This window comes from Canis lupus, chromosome 5 (genome assembly GCF_003254725.2).
Source record: "Canis lupus dingo isolate Sandy chromosome 5, ASM325472v2, whole genome shotgun sequence".
Lineage (NCBI taxonomy): Eukaryota > Metazoa > Chordata > Mammalia > Carnivora > Canidae > Canis > Canis lupus.
In genome coordinates this window covers 82,391,380-82,411,933 of record NC_064247.1, presented here as the reverse complement: position 1 = coordinate 82,411,933, position 20,554 = coordinate 82,391,380, and the positions used below count along the sequence as shown (strand labels likewise).

The 20,554-nt window shown below is 57.6% G+C and overlaps 1 protein-coding gene across 5 annotated transcripts; it reads right to left on the bottom strand.

Moving 5' to 3' along the window:
• Positions 1-222: 222 nt before the first annotated feature.
• Positions 223-19,597, bottom strand: CDH16 (cadherin 16). 5 transcript variants are annotated; one of them, XM_025426397.3, is made up of 18 exons: positions 19,445-19,597; positions 18,429-18,486; positions 18,078-18,161; positions 17,511-17,666; positions 17,304-17,442; positions 16,836-16,994; positions 15,676-15,872; positions 14,942-15,064; positions 14,584-14,734; positions 14,148-14,375; positions 13,994-14,070; positions 13,732-13,920; positions 13,381-13,622; positions 12,684-12,817; positions 11,688-11,930; positions 11,420-11,527; positions 11,022-11,138; positions 223-557 (listed from the first exon to the last, which is right to left on the bottom strand). In XM_025426397.3, exons 2-18 carry the CDS (start codon positions 18,471-18,473, stop codon positions 262-264), a joined length of 2,688 nt encoding a protein of 895 aa, XP_025282182.1. In that variant the 5' UTR covers positions 18,474-18,486; positions 19,445-19,597; the 3' UTR covers positions 223-261. The 5 variants fall into 5 exon arrangements, with proteins under 5 accessions (XP_025282182.1, XP_025282185.1, XP_025282184.1 ...); XM_025426400.3 differs by having other exon boundaries at positions 14,584-14,722; XM_025426399.3 differs by having other exon boundaries at positions 19,423-19,586.
• Between the last annotated feature and the right edge of the window lie 957 nt (positions 19,598-20,554).

The window sequence follows — 20,554 nt, the reverse complement described above, 5'->3', positions numbered from 1 at the left end:
TCCTCCACAAGGCAAGGTCACCTCTTCCAAGTGCGGGCTGCCCCCTGGTCACCCCTGGGAGGGAGTCTGGAACACCCCTCCACCCACACACACACCTTTTGCTTCTTGTTAGAATTTTATTTTATTTTATTTTATTTTATTTTATTTTATTTTATTTTATTTTTATTTTATTTATTTATTTATTTTTATTTTTTATTTTTATATAAAATACTTTTTTTTTTTTTTTTTTTTTTTAGAATTTTAAGGATGATCACAGATTCTTCACTGCTTCTGCCACCAAGGTGTGGGGTCTAATTCTCCTCCTCTTGAACCTGGGCTGAACTTAGGAACTGTGACACTGGGGATTGACGTTAGTGTACAGAGGAATCTTGGTAACTGGTAACTTGATAGAGGGTTGCGATAGTTAATTTTATGTGCTAACCTAACTGGGCCAAGGGATGCCCAGAAAGCTGGTAAAACATTCCTCCTGGGTGTGTCTATGAAGGTGTTTCCCAAAGAGATTAGCATTTGGAGCAGTAGACTGAGTGAAGAAGTCGGTGGTCCTGGTCCACCCAGAGCTGGAATAGAACGAAAAGGCAGAGAGAAGAGAAAAATGCACTGTCTGTTCAGCCAGGACATTCATCTTCTGCTCTTGGACATCCGGTGCTCCTGGTTCTCGGACCTGTGGACTCTTACTGGAACTTACACCACTGGTTTTCTTGGCTTCCAGCTTGCAGAGGGCAGAGCGTGGGACTTCTCAGCTTCCATAAGCACATGAACCAATCCCTCATAATAAATCTCACAACCATATGAAGCAAGTATTATGAACCCACTTTACAGGTGGTGAAACTGAGCCTGGAAAGTAAACTGAAGTGTTCAAGGTCCCAAAACTAGTAAATGTGGAGCTGAGTTTTGAACTCTGGTATCTGACTACAAAACTTCTCTTCGCTTTCATGTGATTGCCTAAGCAATCATGCGATTCTGTTGAATGTCTATTCATCTGATTTTTCAAAAAATGCCCTATCTGTTCCCTTGAGTTAAAGCCTAGCAGGAAGCGGTGAGCTGTTTTTGTCCGTGGAAGCATTCTAGCAGAAGCCAGAGGAACATTTGGCAAGATGCACCCTGGATGGACCGTGAGGGATCCCACCCTGAGGCCAGGCCTCTGCTTCGGCCTGGGCTGGGGCGGTGGGGATGCAACACAGGAAGGACACTGTGTGTGTGGCCTTCACTTGTGTCCCCAGCCAGCCTGGGGTCGGGAGGGCAAGAGCAGGTGGAAACTGGGGGAGGAGCTGCTTGCCTCCAGCGGGCAGGAGGCACCGGCAGATCACAGGCTGCCCTGCTCTCCTGACCTCGTGGCCCTGGACTGGTCTCTGATCCCCCTCCCTGCCCTGGGCTTGGCACCTCTGGCTTGGGGGAGAGCCAGGGCTCTTCAGCCACACAGTAAAACCTGCTTTCTTGCCTGGCACCTGTCAGAAGACATCAGAGAGAGAGAGAGAGAGAGAGAAGCCGGCAGCTTCTGCTGCCTGGGGGGGTGGACAAATATGGCCACGGCACTGGTGTTGGTAAGAAAGAGAAAGTGGATACCACTGACATGTCCTTGCCCAACATACTGGACAAAAGATTCTGGTGGACTTTAAAGTGACAGTGAAAAAAGTGATGGTGAAAGATCTTTATCATTAGACAGGAAATTGCTAAATGTAAATACTGTAAGTGGGGGGTGGGAAATCCCATTATGAAACAGTATGTACAGTGTGACCCCAAGTTGGAAGCCTTCCCCCCAGCCCTCACACACACCCCTCCACCAGCTCCCTCGTGACTTAGCCCACGGGCCAGGGGCTGGCAGTGGAGGAGGGGACTGTGACTATATTGGGAAGGGGATGAGATCACCCAGAGGCTGGCTGATTTAGAACCGGGTAACTTTTTCCACCCGTATGGCTCTCAGAGGCTTCTGCACTGGCTCATAAACCTTGGCGCCAGCCTGCAGGGTGGAGGGGAGCCATATTCCCCTCCGCAGGGGTGGAGATGGTGGCTGAAGCTGGTTAGGGGACAGGTGCTAGGCTGAAGTTGAGATAAAATGACAGACTGGGCCCCAGGGGGTACCCAGGGCCCTGCTGGGAGTCTCCAAAAGCTTTGCTTCCAGGAGACCCTGGTGCTCTGTAACTCCCGGGGGATCTTTGTGGGCAGAAAGTGATTCTGTGGGTTCAGAAATATCCCAGAGTGTGGCCACCTGGTGGCAAGCTGCACCTGGTCCCCTTGGGCCCAGCTGTAACACCCTGTTACATCTTGAGATTCCTATTTGCCAGCCTGGCCCTCCCCACGGAGAGGACCCTGCCCCCACCCCAGTTCCTGGCCAAACCCAGAGAAAACCCTGGTGGGGGTGGCTGTGAAGGAAGAGTCCTGGGAAAGTAACCGGGGTCCAATTCCAGCTCAGCAAATAACTGAGTTCAGTTCCATTCCCATCCTGGTCCAACAGACTCCCTCAAACCTCCCGCCTCACGGAAATGTCACAGTAATGTCACAGCATGTCCCAGTCCTCTGAGCTTCTGCCCAGGCACTCGTCCCAGCCTGGCTACCCTTCCCTACTCGGGCCTGACTTTGTCAACTCCCACCCCCTGAGCTGGGTCAAGTGCCATCTCTCCCCAAGTCAGAGTCCACCACGCTGGCTGCTCCATGCCCATTGGGGGATAACTCTGAGGGCAAGAACTGGCTCCAGGGAAAAATGCTAGGACATGCTGGATCCTCAAGAGGGATGAGGGGTCAGGGGAGGACAGCTGTGAGCCCAGCACTGTCCTGTCCCAGGGCCTTGAGTGGGACCTCGGAGCCTCAGGCCCTTCACTCTCCAAGGCAAACAGCAAAAATTATGGTTGGAGGCACCCTGGCTTGGGCTTTGCAGGCAAGAAGCAGGAGCTGGACAGAACCAGAATGAGCCAGGGCATCCCCTCCTTAGCCCAAGCCCTGGGTGCAGGGTTGGGAATGGAATTCTCCAGCTAGATTGAGTTTTTCCTGGAAAATCCCCACAAGCCCTTCCAAGCTTTTGTGTTTGACTCTGACTCCTTCAGATGTGTGGGTATGAGGCCCATGGCGGCTGGGCTATGCAGACAAGGCCCTTGCCTTTTCTGGACCCCTGGGCTTGTGCTTTGGGAGAGCCAAAATGCAGATTCCCACATCTATTGAGCACCATCTGTCAGCTTCACAGAGTTGTCTCAACTACCCTGAGAGGTAGTGATCGAGGTCCTTATCATTCGACAAGGACACTGATGCTTGGAGATGCCAAGTGGCTTGCCCAAGGTCACACAGGATTCGAAGCCTACCCAGCAAGGGTCGGCCTGCAGATGGCTCCAGTCCCCACACCCCATTCAGGATTCCTGAAAGGGCAGGGTGAGCCCACAGGCCAAGGATGCCACTTCTAGCTGAGTCCCACTTGACCAAGCCCGGCCTGGCTCTGTGCCTGCCACTCTCAGAATAACCCTGGTGGTTCTGGGCATGGATCACTGGCCATCACCTGGGACCTATTTTTGTCCTTCGGGTAACAAGGAAGTCTCACCTTGTGCAGGAAACCACTTGGGGTGAGGGTGGAACATCTGACCCCCAGCCCTAGCTGACCTTGCTGCCCTGCTGGGAAATGTCCCCAGAAGGGAAGTGGGAAGCCTGGCTTAGCCACTTTCCCTTTCTCTCCCTTCCCAGCCACTTCCCAGAATCTGGCTTTCTACCCCATCTGCTCTTCCCGTCTTCTTGGCAGTCCACACCACTCCCCCCCACCCCCACCATGACCAGGAGGCCAAGAGCATCTTCATTTCTCCTCGTGACCCATTGTCAAATCTTCTGCACTTGAACAGCTGGAAAATTCTTCATGTCTAACTATAGAAACAAGCCCATTTCCTTAGGTTCCAGCCAGAGGGTTCCAGAATCCAGGTGCAGGAGCCATGTGGGTATCCAGCATCTAGAACCTGATTTTTGGAATCTGGGGCCCTGAAATCCTATGGAGTAGGGGTCGATGGCATTTGAGATGACAGAAGCCGTGGGCATACCACAGACATTCTGAAAGGTCATGTATGATCTCAGGGGTCCAGAATACACAGAGGGGGGCACCCCAGCCGAGTCAGAGGGGCTCCTTTCTGCTGAAACCAGGTGTGTAGGTTGCTGAACTCAGCAACATAACAACAACAACAAGAAAGGCTAGAAGGAAAACTAATAAAAAATTTACCGTAGGGACGTCTGGGTGGCTCAGTGGTTGAGCGCCTACCTTTGGAGGGGAGGGTGATCCTGGAAACCCAGGATCGAGTCCCTTATTGGGCTCCCAGCATGGGGCCTGCTTCTCCCTCTGTCTGTGTTTGTGTGTTTGTGTGTGTGTCTCTCTCTCTGTCTCTGTGTGTGTGTGTCTATCATGAATAAATAAATAAAATTTTAAAAAAGATTTTATTTGTTTATTCAGGAGAGACAGAGAGGCAGAGGGAGAAGCAGGCCCCATGCGGGGAGCTCCAGGATCACGCCCTGGGCCAAAGGCAGGTGCTCAACCACTGAGCCACCCAGGGATCCCCCAAATAAAATCTTAAAAAAAAAAAAAAAAGTTACTGTAACAACAAAAGCAAGAAAGAGCAGAGCTGGAATGACAACGTGAATCAGCAGCTCCCCCGTGGTGTGAGGGCGGGGCGCCCCCTCCGTGGCGTTCGCGGCCAGCCGGCGGGTGCAGCTCCCCGGAGGTGGGCAGAGCAGCTCCCTGGAGGTGGGCAGGGCAGCAACCCGGTAGGTGGGCAGAGCAGCGCCCCCGGAGGTGGGCAGAGCAGCACCCTGGAGGTGGGCAGAGCAGCTCCCCAGGAGGTGGGCAGAGCAGCCCCCCCAGAGGTGGGCAGAGCAGCTCCCCGGGAGGTGGGCAGAGCAGCCTCAGCGACGCGCGGGCGGGCGGCCGGGGAGGCCCTCCAGGAGCCAGCCCGGCCCCCAGCGCCCCGGCCGGGCCCTCCTGCAGCCGCTGGGCTGGAAATAGCGGCCGCTGGCGAGCTGACAATCAAAGGGCAGCTAAAAAAAGCCCCCTCCGTCTGGGCTCTGTCGCACGCGGCTCTTGGGGCCTATTTTGGGGGAGAGGGTGCCGACGTGCCAATGGAAAATCCGAGAGGCGGGAGTGTCCAAGGTGGGGGACCTGGGCGCCTCCCTCTTCCCTTCCTGGTGCCTCCCCCCACCCCGGGCTCGCGTGCAGACGTGCACACACACAGCTGCAGCCCCCGCCGAATCCCCGCTGTTGGCCCTGTCATTCTTAGGGCAGCCTAGGAAAGGGGTGAGGAAACGGAACCTCAGAGAGGAGAAGCCACTGCACGAGGTCACACAGCCACACGTGGGCGGACAGTGGCGCCGCGAGTGCTCTCCTAGAGGCAGCCCCTGCCTCCTCACCCGGGAGCCCAGCAGTGTCTCCCCGCGACTGGGGAGGAAGCGGAGGATGACCTGCCGTCTTGATGACCCCATGGGAAGGAGTCCCAGTGGAAGTCCCACTTCTGCTGGGGCCTGGCTGGCTGTAGGAGAGGCAGCTTCTGCTGGCCTCGCCCCAAGGGCCCATCCCCCAGCCAGTCCATGTGACCATCCCACCGGGCCCCTACCAGGCCCCCCAAAGCCTGGCAGCCCCTGCCAAGTTTCCAGAGAATGTGTCAGATAAGGGGCTGGTGCTCATGACTCCCTCCCATGCAGCCACTATCGCTGACCCTGTGGCCACCACTAAGTAGGTAAGAATAGCAACAGCCCCTGCCACTGGGCATGCACTCAGGGACCACACAGCGACATCTTCAGGCGAGGACCCGGGCGCCTGCGCCATGGTTCCAGCCCCATCCAGCTCCCGCACTGCCCTGGGCCTGAAGTCCCTCGGCATCTTGTGAGCCAGCACCAGGCCTCATCCTCTGCCTCTGCCACCCCAGTGGACGGGACCCGGAAGGCAGCGGGCCACCTTGTTGATGCCCGCCCCGCACCCTGCCTTCCACTGAGGAGCTGCGACCTGGAGCTGCGTACTTGTCCCCTCTGGGTCCATAAGCAGGACAAGGCGGCGCCACAGCTCCCTGGCACATGGCAAACATCCAGCAAGGCCTCCGCTGGGGCTAGAGCCCCTCCGCCTCCTGGTAACCACAGCCTGGCCTGGCCATCGAATACCCCCATGAACTCCGACCCTCTGACTGGATGTCAGAGGGATGTGGATGGGGTAAGGGTGTGGGAAGTCCCTGGGGTATATGATCACAAGGTAGGGGGGCCTGTTGTGACTGAGTCTCCTCTGTGAGTCTCCCTATGACACTCCCGTGGGTGTGCTCCACTGTGTCGCACGAGTGTGCGAGGGTGGCGGCATCACTCGGAGGGAAGAGGCTGTTGTCATAGAACCAGGGTGAGCGTCACCATGACATCCAGAGTGGGGAGATGTGGGGAGCTTTGTGTCCACGTCCCTGAGTCACTGTGACACCTGGGGGGGATCTAGCCTCTCCCGCCCCCACCACCACGTCAGTGGCCCCTGGAACTCCCACAGCCTGACTCGCGCGTGGCTCAGACCCGGACCCAGCCCCTCCCCCAAGCCTCCTCAGCCCTCTGCTCCCAGCCCCCTTGCCCTCCTCATCTTCCCCTGGAGCCTGCCTCCTGTCAGCCTCACCCTCCACCGACCCCCATCCACCCAAGACCCAAGCGGTCTTGGGGAGAGGGTCCGGGACGCTAGGGAAGGGAAGGGTTCCCGGCACATTCACACACTGTGACACCACGCAGACCAGACTTTAACGTGAACTTACACACTGACAAGACACACACACGTGTGTGTGTGCCTGGTGGAGTCACAGGGCCACCACGGGGTCTCCAAGCTTCGTCGCTCAACACTAGCCCTGCCAGCTAGGCCCCCACAATGCTTGAAGTCCTTTGGGTCCTCCCACACCTCTTCGGTCCCCTCATGGGAAAATTGCTCTCCCAGGATAGCAAGGACCCCTGGAGATGTGATCAGAGGAAGAACTGCCCTTAGCCCGAGCTAGAGTCCTGGGGTGGGTACAGGTAGCTGTGGGTGGGATGGGAGTCTCTGAGGTCCCCAGGCTGTGAGTGAGGGCCGGACCGACCTCTGGGCCTTTCCCTTCAAGAGCCCTAATCTCTGGGGCTGGAAAAAGTTTAAAAATATCCTCATGTTTACATTCTTTCCAAGCCTGCCTCCCAATCCTCAGTGCTGGGTCCCTTTGATCTGGCCCTGTGCCTCTGAAAGGGGCCTGGGAGAGGGGGAGCATGAGCTCCCCACTGGGGCAGACCCTGTGACTCCCTGAAGCTCCAGACCAGTCTGAACCCTGTGAGACCCCTCGGCATCCCCCCAGAGAGAGCTTTAGAGCTGGCAAGGAGCCAAGGCTGGAGGGGGTGTCTTGCCTAGGGTCACCCAGCAGCACCATGTGGGGGCTAGACTTGGGGTGCCCCTTCATACTCCCTCCCTAAAGCCTGAGCCGCATGGGGTGGAATGTGAGAACAAGTGGCTGTAGGCACCTGTGGGAGGTACCCCCACAGTCTGCACACAAGGGAAAACCATGGGTGCTGAACTACTGTGTGCCCGGCACTGTGCTAGACACATTTTGTGGGGATCACCTCATGTAGTCCTCTCAACAACTCCATTTTAGTGAGGCCCATTTTATTAACAAGTAAACCAGGGATGCCTGGGTGGCTCAGTGGTTGAGGGTCTGCACGGGATCGAGTCCCACATCGGGCTCCCTGCATGGAGCTTGCTTCTCCCTCTGCCTGTGTCTCTGCCTCTCTCTCTGTGTCTCTCAAGAATATTTAAATAAAATTTAAAAAAACAAAGAAACAAGTAAACCAGTGCTCAGAGAGGTGAAGTGACTCATCTGAGAACACACAGCAAAGATGGGGCGGAGCATGGATCACATATTCTTCTACCCACAGTGAGCCACAGCTAGTCCTCACCATGCCTTAGCAGCTAGGGCCTGTCTGCAGAATGAGGCCCACGTCCCCAGTGTAGTCCACTAGCACTCACTGACCCACGGCCCTGTCCACAAACTGGTGCCGGCTCTGTGTTTCTCTCCCTCTGAGACCCAGGAGAAGCCACGCCCCCACCCGACCCTCACTTTCCTCTATGGAATAGCCTGGGGATCAAGGAGAGGCTTATGTCCACAGACTCTGGGGGAAAGTGAATCTACGTCCCTGGGGATTCTGGACCTTATGGCCAGCCCCAGAACTGACACTATCAGAGCATGGCCTGAGGCCTGGAGGCCAAAGGAAAAAAAGCCTGCAAACTGGGGCAGGTGCTTTAATTTGCCCTGGTGTCCTGTCGTCCACTCTTTCCTTTGTTGGCACCCCACTGATCTGCTTACCAGCCCTCCTCCTATCTGCCCATTTACCCATCTGTAATCCACCAACCTGCCCATCCATCCACTCAGTCACCCCACCTATCTACTATCCATCCAACCAGAATAAAGACCCAGAGAGCAGAGTGATTCCAGGGTCCCTGGTAGGTGCTGCATCCCACTGGTTGGCTGGACTTGGAAAGGTCCCTTCACCTCTTCGTGATTCACTTTCCCAACTTGACAAGAAGGAGCTGGCCTGCTGATCTCTGAGGCCCTTCTGAGGGATCTCGTGGGAGCAAAGGCCAGCTTAGGGCTGTGGATGCTTCAGGAGAAGTAACTCAAATCTTGGCCAGACAGTCCCACCTTGCGCTCTGCTTCCAAGACTCTCAGCCACAGCCCTTAACCTCTCTGACTTTCAAGAAACTCCACTGGCAAAAGGGGCCATTAATCCTGTGCTCGCAGGTTGGTGGGAAGATTGGATGGGATGCCACCTTTGAAGAGCTTTGCACCCTAGAGACTTCTAAGTGGATGCAGGCTGAGTAGAGGATCCTCTACTGGAGCTGGGAGAGGGGTGGCAAGCTCTGCTTAGACCGCAGTAGTCAGCAACTCACGTGTGTGTGTGTGTGTGTGTGTGTGAGAGAGAGAGAGAGAGAGAGAGAGAGAGAGAGAGAGAGAGAGAGAGCTGGGCCCAGGATGGCTGGAACCAGCCTCAGGGGATCCTCTGTGACTCTCTCAGACTCTTCAGGCCAGCCAGGATGCCCACCCCATCTCTCTTGGCTGGACTTGGCCCCCATCCCACAGAATCTGCCAGGAGTGGAGAGATTATCTCCTAAAAATAGGGCCTGGGCCCCACAGAGGTTGTTTTTCTCCCTTCCCCGTGATTTACCATCATCAGCTCAGGGTGCCTGGGACGGCAAGTCCCACCCTGGCTCCCCAGAGACCATTGGGATGGGTACATGGAGGATCAGCATGTGTCTAGGGTCAGTCAAGGGCCAAAAATTGGAGGTATGGTCAGGGCTCAACAGGGCACCAGGGCCATGGCTTACCCTTGGTCAGGGGAAGGGGTTCACTCGGGGCAGGGGAAGCTCCAGGATGAGCCAGGGGGGTTCCTGTCCCTCTGAGTGATTGCTCTTTCTCTGTCTGCAGAGCCCACCCCCATGTACTCACCATCCTGTGGATGAAACCCAGCGGTGTGCTGGGGCCTGTGCTGGGGCAGAGGGACCCATTCCCTACCTCAGCTCTCCTGTTCCAGCCCTATTAGACTCTCATGATTCCTGCATAGACCCCTCTTAAGACTGTGGGACCTCTGCCCACCCACATGCAGGCAACTCATGCAGACACAGCTGCGTGCTCATACACAAACCAGGACATAGACTCACGGGCGCCCTCCCCTAGCACATACGTCCCAGGAAACACAGAATACACTCTCAAGGACGCAGTCTTCAACCTTCGCCTAGTCAGGGTTGACCCATCCAGGGTTTGCAGCCGCCGGCTCCAAATCCCACAGAAATGACCAACCTTCCCTCCACCTCAAGTTTTTACCAAGAGCTGACATGCTGCCCCCATGTCCCTCCTCACAAGGGACCCAGGCTTCTCCCTCAATCCCCTAGACCCTTTATGTGCAGCAGGAGATGGGAAAGATTGACGTGGGTGATGCACACACGTACATGACACCGAGATACAGGTGTAGCCCATGCCCTGCTCTCTGAGGCTTTATTATTGGACAAATGTGTCACCTTTTGGAGGATTCCCATGGGCAGCCCATAAAGTCAGTGTTCAGGCTCTACAGATTTGTCTGGTGACATTGCCTCCACCCCCAGGCAGGTAAAGGGGCTCTATCTGTCCTAGCCGCCCCCCGCCCCATTGATGGGCAGTGCTGGGCCCTCCCCCAGTGGACTCCGATGGAGATAGAGGCCAAGCTCTCCGCTGGGGCTGCCTGGACCATTCACACTGCTGCCTTCAGGGGCACGCTGTCCACTGGCTGATCTAGGTCCTTCTTCCTTGCCAGGGTCAAGTGAGTGAAGATGAGGATGAGGAAGATGCCTGAGAGGCCCAAGAGGGATGGATCAGCTCTCAGAAGGGGCCAGGAGACTTGTCCATCACCTGCCATTGGTATTCGTTTAACAAGGAATCAAGATTTCCTAGACAGCATCCCCACGGCTGGGCTGCAAATGACTGTGGTCCTGGTGTCGGAAGAAGCCTGATTGTTTGGCCTGCAGCTGCCCAGGCCACCCCAGGCTCCAAAGTCCCCTTCTCTGGGGAACAGTTTGAGTGGGAGTCATCTGGGAGCCAGTGAGCTGTTCCCATGGACTCTGAGAGAAAGGCACATGGTAGCATTGTACTAGAAACAACAACAAAAAATACCAGCCAGGGAAAAATCTAGAGGGCTAAAGAAATCAAGGGGATAAAGAGGGAGGCTTGGACTAAAGCGATTAGGCTGGAAAGACCTGGGCTCTGCTACATTCTGGCTGTGTGACCTCAGACAAGTCACTTAACTTCTCTGAGCCTCAGTGACCTCATCTGGAAAATGGGGAGATGCCACAACTACCTCAGGTTTGTGAGGAGCATTCAGTGCAATAATCCTGTATTACACAGTCAGCGTGTAATAACGTAACGGTCAATGCTGTTATCGATGATGATGATGACTAGGAGAGTTGTGGGGTTCCTGCTCCAGCCCCGGGGGCCACCACAGGACAGGGAGCCATGCATCTGGAGGCTGTAACTCCGGCCACCCCCCCCCAACTCAAGCCCAGCATCCATTACCTATCGCCATCAAGGTGCCCACGAGGATGCCCACTGCAGACAGCTTCGTGGGCATGCCCTTCATGCGGCCCACCTTACGCATGCACTGCCCCTCCACGTTGCAGCGACACACTACCACTGGGGGCGGGGGAGGAAGATAAAGGCCGTGGGGGCAGGCTCTCCAGCTGCTGGGAGGCCTCACCGCAGCCGGCTAACATCCGTTTTCGTGCACACATGTGTATTTATGTGTGTTGGGGGGGTGGCTCTGTGCACATGCATCGGGGTGCCTGGCCACAGATGAGCAGGCACGCACAGGCATTTGTACAGCCTGTGAGCCTGTGGGCATGCATACCCAGCCCCTCCCCCTGCATCCCAAAGGGCCCCCCAGGAACTGCAGGCACACAGAGCCCTGGCCTTACCTCGGAGCTGGAGCTGCCACATCCGGGCATTGTGGCTGACAACTACTGGCACTACATGTTCACGTGGCTCCACCCAGTGCAGGGCCAGGGTGAGGTAGGCGTGGGAGCCTGGGGGACCATAAGCAGGGACCACAGTCACTAGCCTGGATAAGCCCTAGGCCCGGCTCACACCCCAGCCCCCCCCGCCTAGTGCAAGGGCATCTCATTTCTGAGTGTTCACACTGCGTCCTGCTTCGGCCACGGTCTCTGGTGCTTCCCCACCACACACCGTTGAGAGCCTGGAGGTGCCAGTCCCGCTGCACCGTAGGGTTGGGACCAAGGGCAAAGCTGTAGGGACCATGCCCATCAGCCAGGTCAGGGTCCTCGCTGGGTCCGCTGATAACCACGCCGTGGTCCTGGCGGGGTGTGCAGAGGTGGCGGGTGGGTACGGGGTTCAGAGCTGGGGCCCGGGCAGAAGGGGCCTTCAGAAAGCGGATCACGAGGCTTGCAGAGGTGCTCAGCGTCGGCTCATCTGCAGAAAAGGCAGCGCTGAGCTAGCGCCCGGCCCGCGGTCCCACCGCTGTCTGCCACCTGCTCCACCCGGCCCTCTTCCGCATCCCCATCCGCATCCTCGCCCCTGTCTCTGCCTCAAGGGACCCCTTGCACCCCTCACTATCTCAATGGCTGCCGGGTCTTGCTGCTTTCTGGATGCCAGGCTTGCCCTCACTGCCCCCCCCCCAACCAACTGCTGGCATCAGGGCCCAACAATGTCGGGATGCCCTGACTGTGGGTGAGCTCACTCTGCCGAGCCTGTCGTCCACCACAGGACAGCCCAGCCCAGAGTGGACACCTGCCTCTGACATACCCACCCCTGGGCCAGCTTTTGATCCATTCAACGTGGCATTCGGAGTCCTCCATATCTGGCTTCAGTGTCCCACTCGGGCTCACGTCCTGGCTCACCTGCCATAACGCAGCCCCTGGCACTCCTTCCACCTCCTGGCCCACAGCCTCTGCTCCTAGCCCATGTCTGGAGCCTGAGAGGCCCTCCAGGACTAAGGGGCAAGGTCGGAGGACTATTAAGTGTCCAGGGAAGAGGGTGGCCTGAGAGGGGAAGCAGAGGCCAGGCATCTCAGAGACCGACACTGGCCCCAGCCCTCATTCCTCTTTCCTGCCTGGGGCAGCGGATGCCAGAAAGGACCCTGGGAAGAAAGCTCAGCCCTGCCCACTTCTCCCTCGGCCTGAGGCTTACTCTGCCTCCAGAAGCCCCACCCCTGCCTGGCCATACCTTCATACTGGGCCTCCACGAGCACTGTGTACATGTCACCAGGCTGGGCCCCTTGCAGGGGCCGGGCTGTGTGCACCTCCCCCGAGACCTCCTTGATGCAGAGCCAGCCCTCGGAGTCATTGACCAAGGAGAACCTGAGGCCCAGAGAAGATGGGGGGCAGGGAGGCACTGGGACCATATATGGGGCCTTACTCAGAGATGCCCCCCCAGGGCCACGTGACCTGTTCAAGTGTCACATCCTCTCCGTGACTCGTGGCGGGCAGCAGTGCCCCGGGTGCCTAGTCTCTCTTCCCAGCTTTAAGGACTTGTCGAGGGACAGGGCTTGAATCATGGGTACTGTGGAGGGGGGTATCTATCAGAGCCTGGGGGACCTGACTCAACTCCACTAGTCTCAGATCACCCCACAAAGGGGCCTGGGGGCCAGGGTACAGACCCTGTCATGGAAGGAAATGGGGGGGCCCATCCAGGACAGCATGGGAGGCATCATCTGAGCTTGGATGGAGCCCTAACACTCCTCTCCATGCCCTATCCAACTCATCTAGCTCTGACTCACCCTCGGGAATCACAGCTTTGGCATCAGCTATGGTTTGAGGAATATTCCAGACCATAGATAATGTGAGTCCCTTTTGAGGCCCTGGGGTCCTCCCTTGGGAGCAGGGGAGGTCCTGCTCAGGCAAGGGCCGGGCTTCTGGCTCACCTGACGGGACTGCTTATGGGGTCTGAGGGTTGGATGGTCAGCAGGAGGGAGCCAGCTGGGGTGTTGACTGGGACACTGGCCTCGTAGCTTTCCTGGTCCAACTTGGGGGGTAGCACCAGCCTTTCCACCAGCACAGTCACTGTGGCTGTGGCTCCGGGGCCTGAGCCTGGCCCCACCAATTCAGCCATATTTCGAACCACCACCACCAACTCATAGCTTGAAGCTGCCTCGTAGCTGAGGTTCTAGAACCAATGGGGTCTGGGTCACTGTTTGGGCCAGGGCATGGCACACTTGTGCATGAATGTGGGTATATGTGCGGCCCCCCCACCCCCGCCATTGCCAGCCCCTTACCTTGAGGAGTCGGAGTTGGACGTGACTGGAGTTTGGCTCCCAATCCAGGCCGAAGGTTCCCTCTACATCCCCCGCCTCAATGGCAAAGTCCATGAGGCGGAAGGCAGGCTCAAGATCGGCATCGGTGGCCATGAGTGTGGCCACCAGAGTCCCTGGCTGTGCATCCTCAGGGAGGCTTACAGGCTCAATCTGGAGAGATGGGGAGGGGCCGTGAGCCCCTCATCGGTGCCCTCCCAAGGTGTCCTCTCCTGTTCCTGCTTACCTGGGATGTGGCGAACTCGGGGGCATGGTCATTGATATCTGTGATTGTGACAGCCACCTCACATGTGCTGCTGAGGCCTGAGGCAGGAGAGGGCACGTTGAGAAGAGGGAGCCTGAGAGAAGGAGGGAGCCTGGGTCCCCAGCAGGGCACTTACTGCCCTCGGCTCCTCCTCGGTCAGCAGCCATCACCCGAAGCAGGATGTTCTGGCCAGCTCGGAGCGGGGCATCCCCCAGGGTCACGCTGCCCGAGGTGAAGTCCAGCTCGAAGGCTCTTCCCTCTGCTCCCTCCTCAGGCTCAGGGCTCAGCAGCTGATACACAACGTGGGAATTGGGGGAACCGGGGGCATCCATGTCCTCTGCCAACAGCCTAGTCACCTCGGTGCCTGCAAAGACAGCACCCCCCCGGGTGGGACCTCAGCCCAATCTGGAGGCCTCACTCCTCTTCCGTGCTGGACCAAACCTGAGCTCGTGGGAAGGTAGGGACATTGATTAACGGGGCTCGAGGCTGACCCCATCCCAGAGAGGAGCAAGATGGGACGGTTTGTAAGGGCTTCCACCCTCCCGCATCCCCTGACCGGGCCCATGGCCCACCTGGGGGGCTGAGCTCAGGAACGCTGATCGGGGAGTCCCACAGCGGGCAGACAGGCGCATTGTCGTTCTCATCCGTCACTACCACACGCAGCTCCAGAGGTTCTGTGTAGTCCTCAGCACGGACATTCCGAGCCTGCACCTGGAGCAGGAACTGAAGTGGGCAGGGGGGGCCTCAGATGAAGCCCACGGGCAGCTCCAGGCTGGCTTGGGTCTAGGTGTCCTCTGGTGGCCAGCTCCGGCTCTTCCGGGTGCCCTTCCACTGCCTCAGTGCCTGTGGGGGACGGGATACCCCCAGAAGCCAACCGGACAGTGACCAGGCCTCCCTCAGCCTGTGCTCCTGGCTGCCCCCTCACCTCACCTCAGCCTGGGCTTCTCGGTCCAGCTCCTCGGTCACGTAGAGTTTCCCCTCGGCATCCACATCAAAGGGTCCAGGGGGTTGGCTTTCCAGGTGATAATGTACATCTCCCCCACTCCAGTGGACCTGGGAGTGGGACACAGAACAAGGGCACCCCGGGAGGAGGTGGGCCGGAGCAGCCCATGTCAGCTCTTCTATTCCTGGGTGGGGAGCCTGGGCCCCTGCTACTGTGGGACCTCAGGCAAGCTACTATCATCCCTGGAGTCCAGATAGGGCCCCTTTGTTTGGGACACTTATTGTAGTAAGTCCGTGGTGGCCCTGGTCCAAGCCTGGTCCCCGCTCAAAGTGCTGAATGACCAGGTTGTTTTACTCTCCAGCCTCTGAGCTGGGCCTGACCCCAGGGCATTCCTCGAGGAGGTCTGAGACATTCCAAGCCTAGGTGACAATCCCCATGGCAGCAGGGAGGTGGCAGCTGTTCTCCCTGAGGAAGCCTGGGGCAAGGTCAGGTCAGGCCCCAGGGCCACGCTTGCCAGAGGGTAGCCGGTGAGGAGCTGTGGGCCTGGTCTCAGGGCCCTGGATACCCTATTCCATGATGGGAACTGATGGGGACAGTAGAGGGATGAACATAGGTAGGGGAGGAGCAGGGGTCAGGCTGGCCTCAGACCTACCCTCCAAATCTTGAGATTCCTGCTGTACCATTCCTGGGGCTACTCAGCGACTGACAGGTACTTACTCACCTGGGCGAAGTGATGTGGGTATGGAACTTTGAGATTCTCTGCCAGGTGGACAGGATCTAGGGGCACCCACGTGTTCTCTACTATGGAGACATGTACGGTGGCTGTGGCCTGGTGGCCCGAAGCCTGGTCACCCATGTCCTTGACCTGCACCAACAGCTGGTAGGGCCCTCCTGCAGCCCGGTCTAGGCTGGTGCTTCCTAGAAGGGGCAGAGTGGTCAGCTGAGCAGGAGTCCAGGGCTTCCTTCTCAACAAGGCACCAAATCACCAAGCCAAACGTGTGGCAGGTGTTCAGGATACTCTCTTGGACCAAGGGTGAGAAGGACTTTTAGCACCACAGTGAGCACCCAAGCAGGGCTTGAACGTTTGCAAAGTCATTTCCATATCTATCTACACAATGAATGGTTGATGGACCAGATGACTAGGATGAGGGTGGGGGATACATGCGTGGATGGGTAGATGAGTAGATGACCAGCTGGGTGAATGGATGGTTGACTAGGTATGTGGATAGGGAGTTGGGTGTGTGGATGGGCTAGTTTGGATAGATATTTGAATAGATGGGGTGTGTATGTGTTTGGGTGGTAGGTGGGTGAAGGGCTGACTGGGCCGGTGGATGTATGGTTAGCTTTTCTTTCCACCCCCATCCTGTGCCTCTGGTCTGAACTCCCAGATCCAGGTCTCCCTTACAATCAGCCCAAAGGTCTCCCAGCAACATCATAGGCTACAGCCCCTCATGTCACTCCTCTCCTCACTCCTTAGGCTCGGGTGTCCAGAGCGTAGGGCTGAGGTATTCCATTCACACCACTTTTTCTCTCCATGCATGGTTCAAGTCTTTTGCCTTGCCACTCTCTGCCTAGAACACTCTTTCCTGGGGGCACCTGGGTGGCTCAGTGGTTGAGTGTCTGCCTTCAGCTCAGGGCATGATCCCGGGGTCCTGGGATCGAGTCCTGCATCAGGCTCCCTGCCAGGAGCCTGCTTCTCCCTCTGTCTCTGCCTCTATCTCTGTGCCTCTCATGAATAAATAAAATCTTTAAAAAAAAAAAAAAAGGACACACTTTCTTCTTCATTTCTCAAGCTCCAAGCCATCCTACTACTAAGCTCACCTGCCGCCTTCCCCAGCTTTCCCTGACCTTTTCCCCTCATCACACCCAGCTCAGGCTCACCCTCAGGGCTGAGGGCCAGAGCCCCCAGCCGAGGCTCCAGCTGGAACATGTCTGGGGAAGGCCAGGCTGGGGCCTGGTTCAGGATGTAGAATCGGAGATCTGAGTTGGCTGTACCTGGCTCATCCTCGTCCAAAGCCTCAAGGAAGAGGAAGGGGATGCCTGGTGTGGGTGGAGAGGGCAAAACATAAGGGATGCAGGGGTTAGGGAGAGTCCTACGCCTCCCCGTCTCTCCCTGCTACCACCTTCCATACCCATCATCGTATCAGGACTCTGGAGGTGAGCCATAGCTTTTCACCCCACCTTGTAGAGGAGCAAACTGAGGCCAAGAGTGGATGGGACTGGAGGACTCTGCAGGGAGTGGGGGGCAGTGGGATGGGACAGAAATGGAAGGGGGCAGCTTGGACCCTGGCTGCCCTGTCCTTACACCAACGGTCAGCCAACTCTCCTCCCTGTTCTCTCATCACTCACCGGGCCTGGTGCCCTGGCTCAGCTGAAAGGTGTAGACGGACTGAGAGAAGCGGGGCACCTGGTCGTTCTCATCCTTCACACGCACAAGCACAGGCTGTGCGCCCCACAGGACGTGTCCAGCCTCAGTCTCCAGGGTGACCTGGCAGGAAACCCCGTCAGCGCCCTGCCCGGCCTTCACTGTTCTCCCCCACATCCGGCCTGTCATACCTGAAGCCGGTACTCCGCTTGCTCCTCCCGGTCCAGGGCCCTGGTCACCAGCAAGAAGCCGGACTCTGGATCCACAGCGAAGGGGCCCTCGGCGGCCACGCCTGGGTTCCCTGACAGCACGATCTCACCCTCAGTCTCCTCAGGGGGCAGTGGCAGCTGCGGGGGAGAACAGAGGTAAGTAAAGGCAGTGGGACCAGGCCCGGGGGACGCCCCTCCACCTAATGGGGGGAAACTGAAACTCAGAGAGGGCCAGCGCTTGCCTGAAGTCACACAGCCAGTAAACGGCAGGCCCAAGATGCAAAGCCAGAGCTCTTTCCCCTGTTCCTGATGCTCCCCAGTACTCCCTGGACCTCCTTTCTAAAGCTCAAAACCCCACCACCAATAGTTTATTAAAACTCTATTTTCTTCTGGAATTGAAATTTTGTTAGTCACTTACACTATATCACATACCGATTGGGAAGCAGGATGAAGAGAGAGGCAGAGCAAGAAAGAGATAGAAATGCTAGAGGTAGGGGAAGTAGAATTTGGGGGGAGGGTAGGCCCCCCCACCCCAGCTCTTAAGCTCACCTTGGTCAGGTACAAAGGGAAATTTCCACCATAGTTTTCTGGGACTTCCACATACAGGTCTGCAGGCTGGGCCTCGGGGAACACCTGGGGGAGGATTCTCACCTTGTCTCCAGGCTTTACGTTCCTGTCACAGGTGGACTTCTGGCCCCTCCATGGGCCTGGCTGTCCCTTAGCCCATCCACCCTCTGGCCTTTCACCTCCTGATCCCCCAACAGGCCTACAGGCAGCTCTGGACACCCTCCCACAATGAGTCCCTTCTATGGTCAATGCAACTGGTCCAGGTGGAGTGGGGGACAAGGATGCCAACACCCAAGGCCAGGATCTGAAGGAGATGAGCAGGACCCAGCTCACCTGGGCTATGAAGAGGCAAAGCAGCGTCAGCCAGGTGGGGATCATGGTGAGGACCGGCCTGAGGGACATGGCAGTAAGTATCCAGCCAGGATCAGTGGGCAGAGGGTCCCTCCCATTACTGTCCTCCTGGAGAGCATCCCTCCCTTCATCCCCACTCAGCCTAGCCAGGACTTCCCCAGTCCCCATAGGGTACAAATGTCCCTTCCTCATTTGGACCTCCTACTACCTGTCACTATAGGAAAGGGGGCCAGGTCTCCTCCTGTCCCCTGTCCTTCCATACTCTCAGAGCTGCCTCTCCCCATCACACCCGTTTGGACATGGTCCCCAACCCCCTCCCACCCTTCTCCCCTGACTCGGCCTGTTCCATACCAGTAGCCAGAGGCACCTCATGACAGAATGGCCTCTTCCTCCCCTTGGAGGAGCCTGTGGCTCCCCGCTGCCTGCAGCTCCTCACCCAGGCCCACTCAGGCCCCCAGGCCCTGCCCTCCTGCCTTTTGGCTCATGCCCCACGGGGATCTCCATGGGAGTTTGATTGTCTCCTTCCCCACATAGCTTCCCCAGCTCTTACAGAGATCCCAAAGTGGTAATAGCCCAGCAGCCCTGAGTATCACAAAAGTTTGAACTGGAAAGACCCTGATGACTCTGAGGGTCACTTCCTGCGGTTGCCTCATGTTGCAGGCAAGGCCTGAAGGGCAAAGCCTGACCAAGGTCACACGGGACTTGACCACAGGACCATTCCTTCTGGAACAGAGGACCCATGGTTCAGGGTCTTGGGGCCTGTTTTTCTACCCACTGCCATCCTTCAGACACGGAGTCCCCGCAGGGCAGGAGCCCTGCCCTCATCCTGGTGTTTTCCAGCACTCAGCACGGAACTGGGCACGCAGAGCACGGACGGCCACTCCAGCCTTTCCTGGGACTCCTTCCCCGAACAAGGCCTGGACGGGGCCGGGTGTTTCCTACCCCCGCCACCAACCCCAGCCTCGGCCCTGCTCACCCCTCCGCTCGAGCGCCCTCACCCGCTGGTGCCTAGGGCAGGCTCCCGTGGTCCAGCTGCCGGGCGAGAGGGCTGCTTCTCCAGGGAGCGCTGGGGCCGGCTGGGTGGGGTAGAGCAGGGCGGACACTTGAGCAGGTAGGCGGGCCGGCCACGCTCGCTCAGGAGTGGAAAACAGCACTGGGCCCACAGCAGCAGGCCTGGCCCTGCCCAGCCCCCAAGTTACTCATTGACTTTGGAAAGCTGGGGGCTGCTCAGCATCCGTGACTGCCAGCCCCGGGAGGTGGGGAGATCATCGGCCTGGCATCCCGCCCATTCCTATACAGCCCAGGGGGTACTTCTTGGCCCTCTGGCCTTGGACACTATTTCTTATTCTATGGTTCCAGACTCAATCCTGCTTCTCCCCACCATGTTCCAGCATCCACAGCTCTACCTTGGCCCACTCTGTCCCTTTAGTCTGGGAGGCCCTTCCTTCCTTTCATCTGTCTGGTGAGCACCTGCTCAGGCTTCAGTACTCAGCTCAAATATTTCTTTCTCCAGGAAACCTTCCCTGGGCTCTCAGGTTTGTTTGGGATTCTTTTCTGGGAATACGCTCTACTCCATGCCATGTGCTACCTCTAGCAGAGCAGAAGAGACACCAGATTGCCACTGTCTGTCTCTCCCATCAGCCTGGGACCCCTCCAGGACAGGTCTCAGGGACCCAGTAGTGACCTTGCCCTCGCTTGGCCCTGGCAGCCTCTGCCTGGGTCAAAAACAAGGAGCTGGTGGTTGCACCTGAAGGATAAACGAAGATGACCTGAACTGGGCATGTGGGGCTCCAGACCACCCACCAGTGGGACCAGTGTGGGGGCACAGCAGCCCATGAAATCCCCTGAGGCCCCCGAGGGCTCATACTAGCTGCTGGCACGGACAGGGCAGGGACAACGGGCCGTCTCGTGCCTCTGAGAAGGAAGAGAAGATTGAACCAGCTCAGGTGACCTTGAGGGAATCGCAGGGCTTGCTAGAGGCTCCTCCCTTACTGAGGGCAGCCAAGTGGAGCCCAGAGAAGCTTCTGGGGTCTGGGAGTCCACGGCAAGGGGTGTGTGTGGGAAGGGTCAGGGATCCCGTTGCCAGCGCAGCCTTGTCCCAGAGTTTC

Bases quoted from the DNA above. Each gene is read 5' to 3' on its own strand.
- CDH16 (XM_025426397.3), bottom strand. From the start codon at position 18,473: ATGATCCCCACCTGGCTGACGCTGCTTTGCCTCTTCATAGCCCAG. The intron at 14,735-14,941 runs GTGAGGTGAGGG...TGCCCACTTCAG, and splicing joins ACCGAGAAGCCCAGGCTGAG to TTCCTGCTCCAGGTGCAGGC. The intron at 14,071-14,147 runs GTAAGTGCCCTG...CTCCTGCCTCAG, and splicing joins CCGAGGAGGAGCCGAGGGCA to GCCTCAGCAGCACATGTGAG.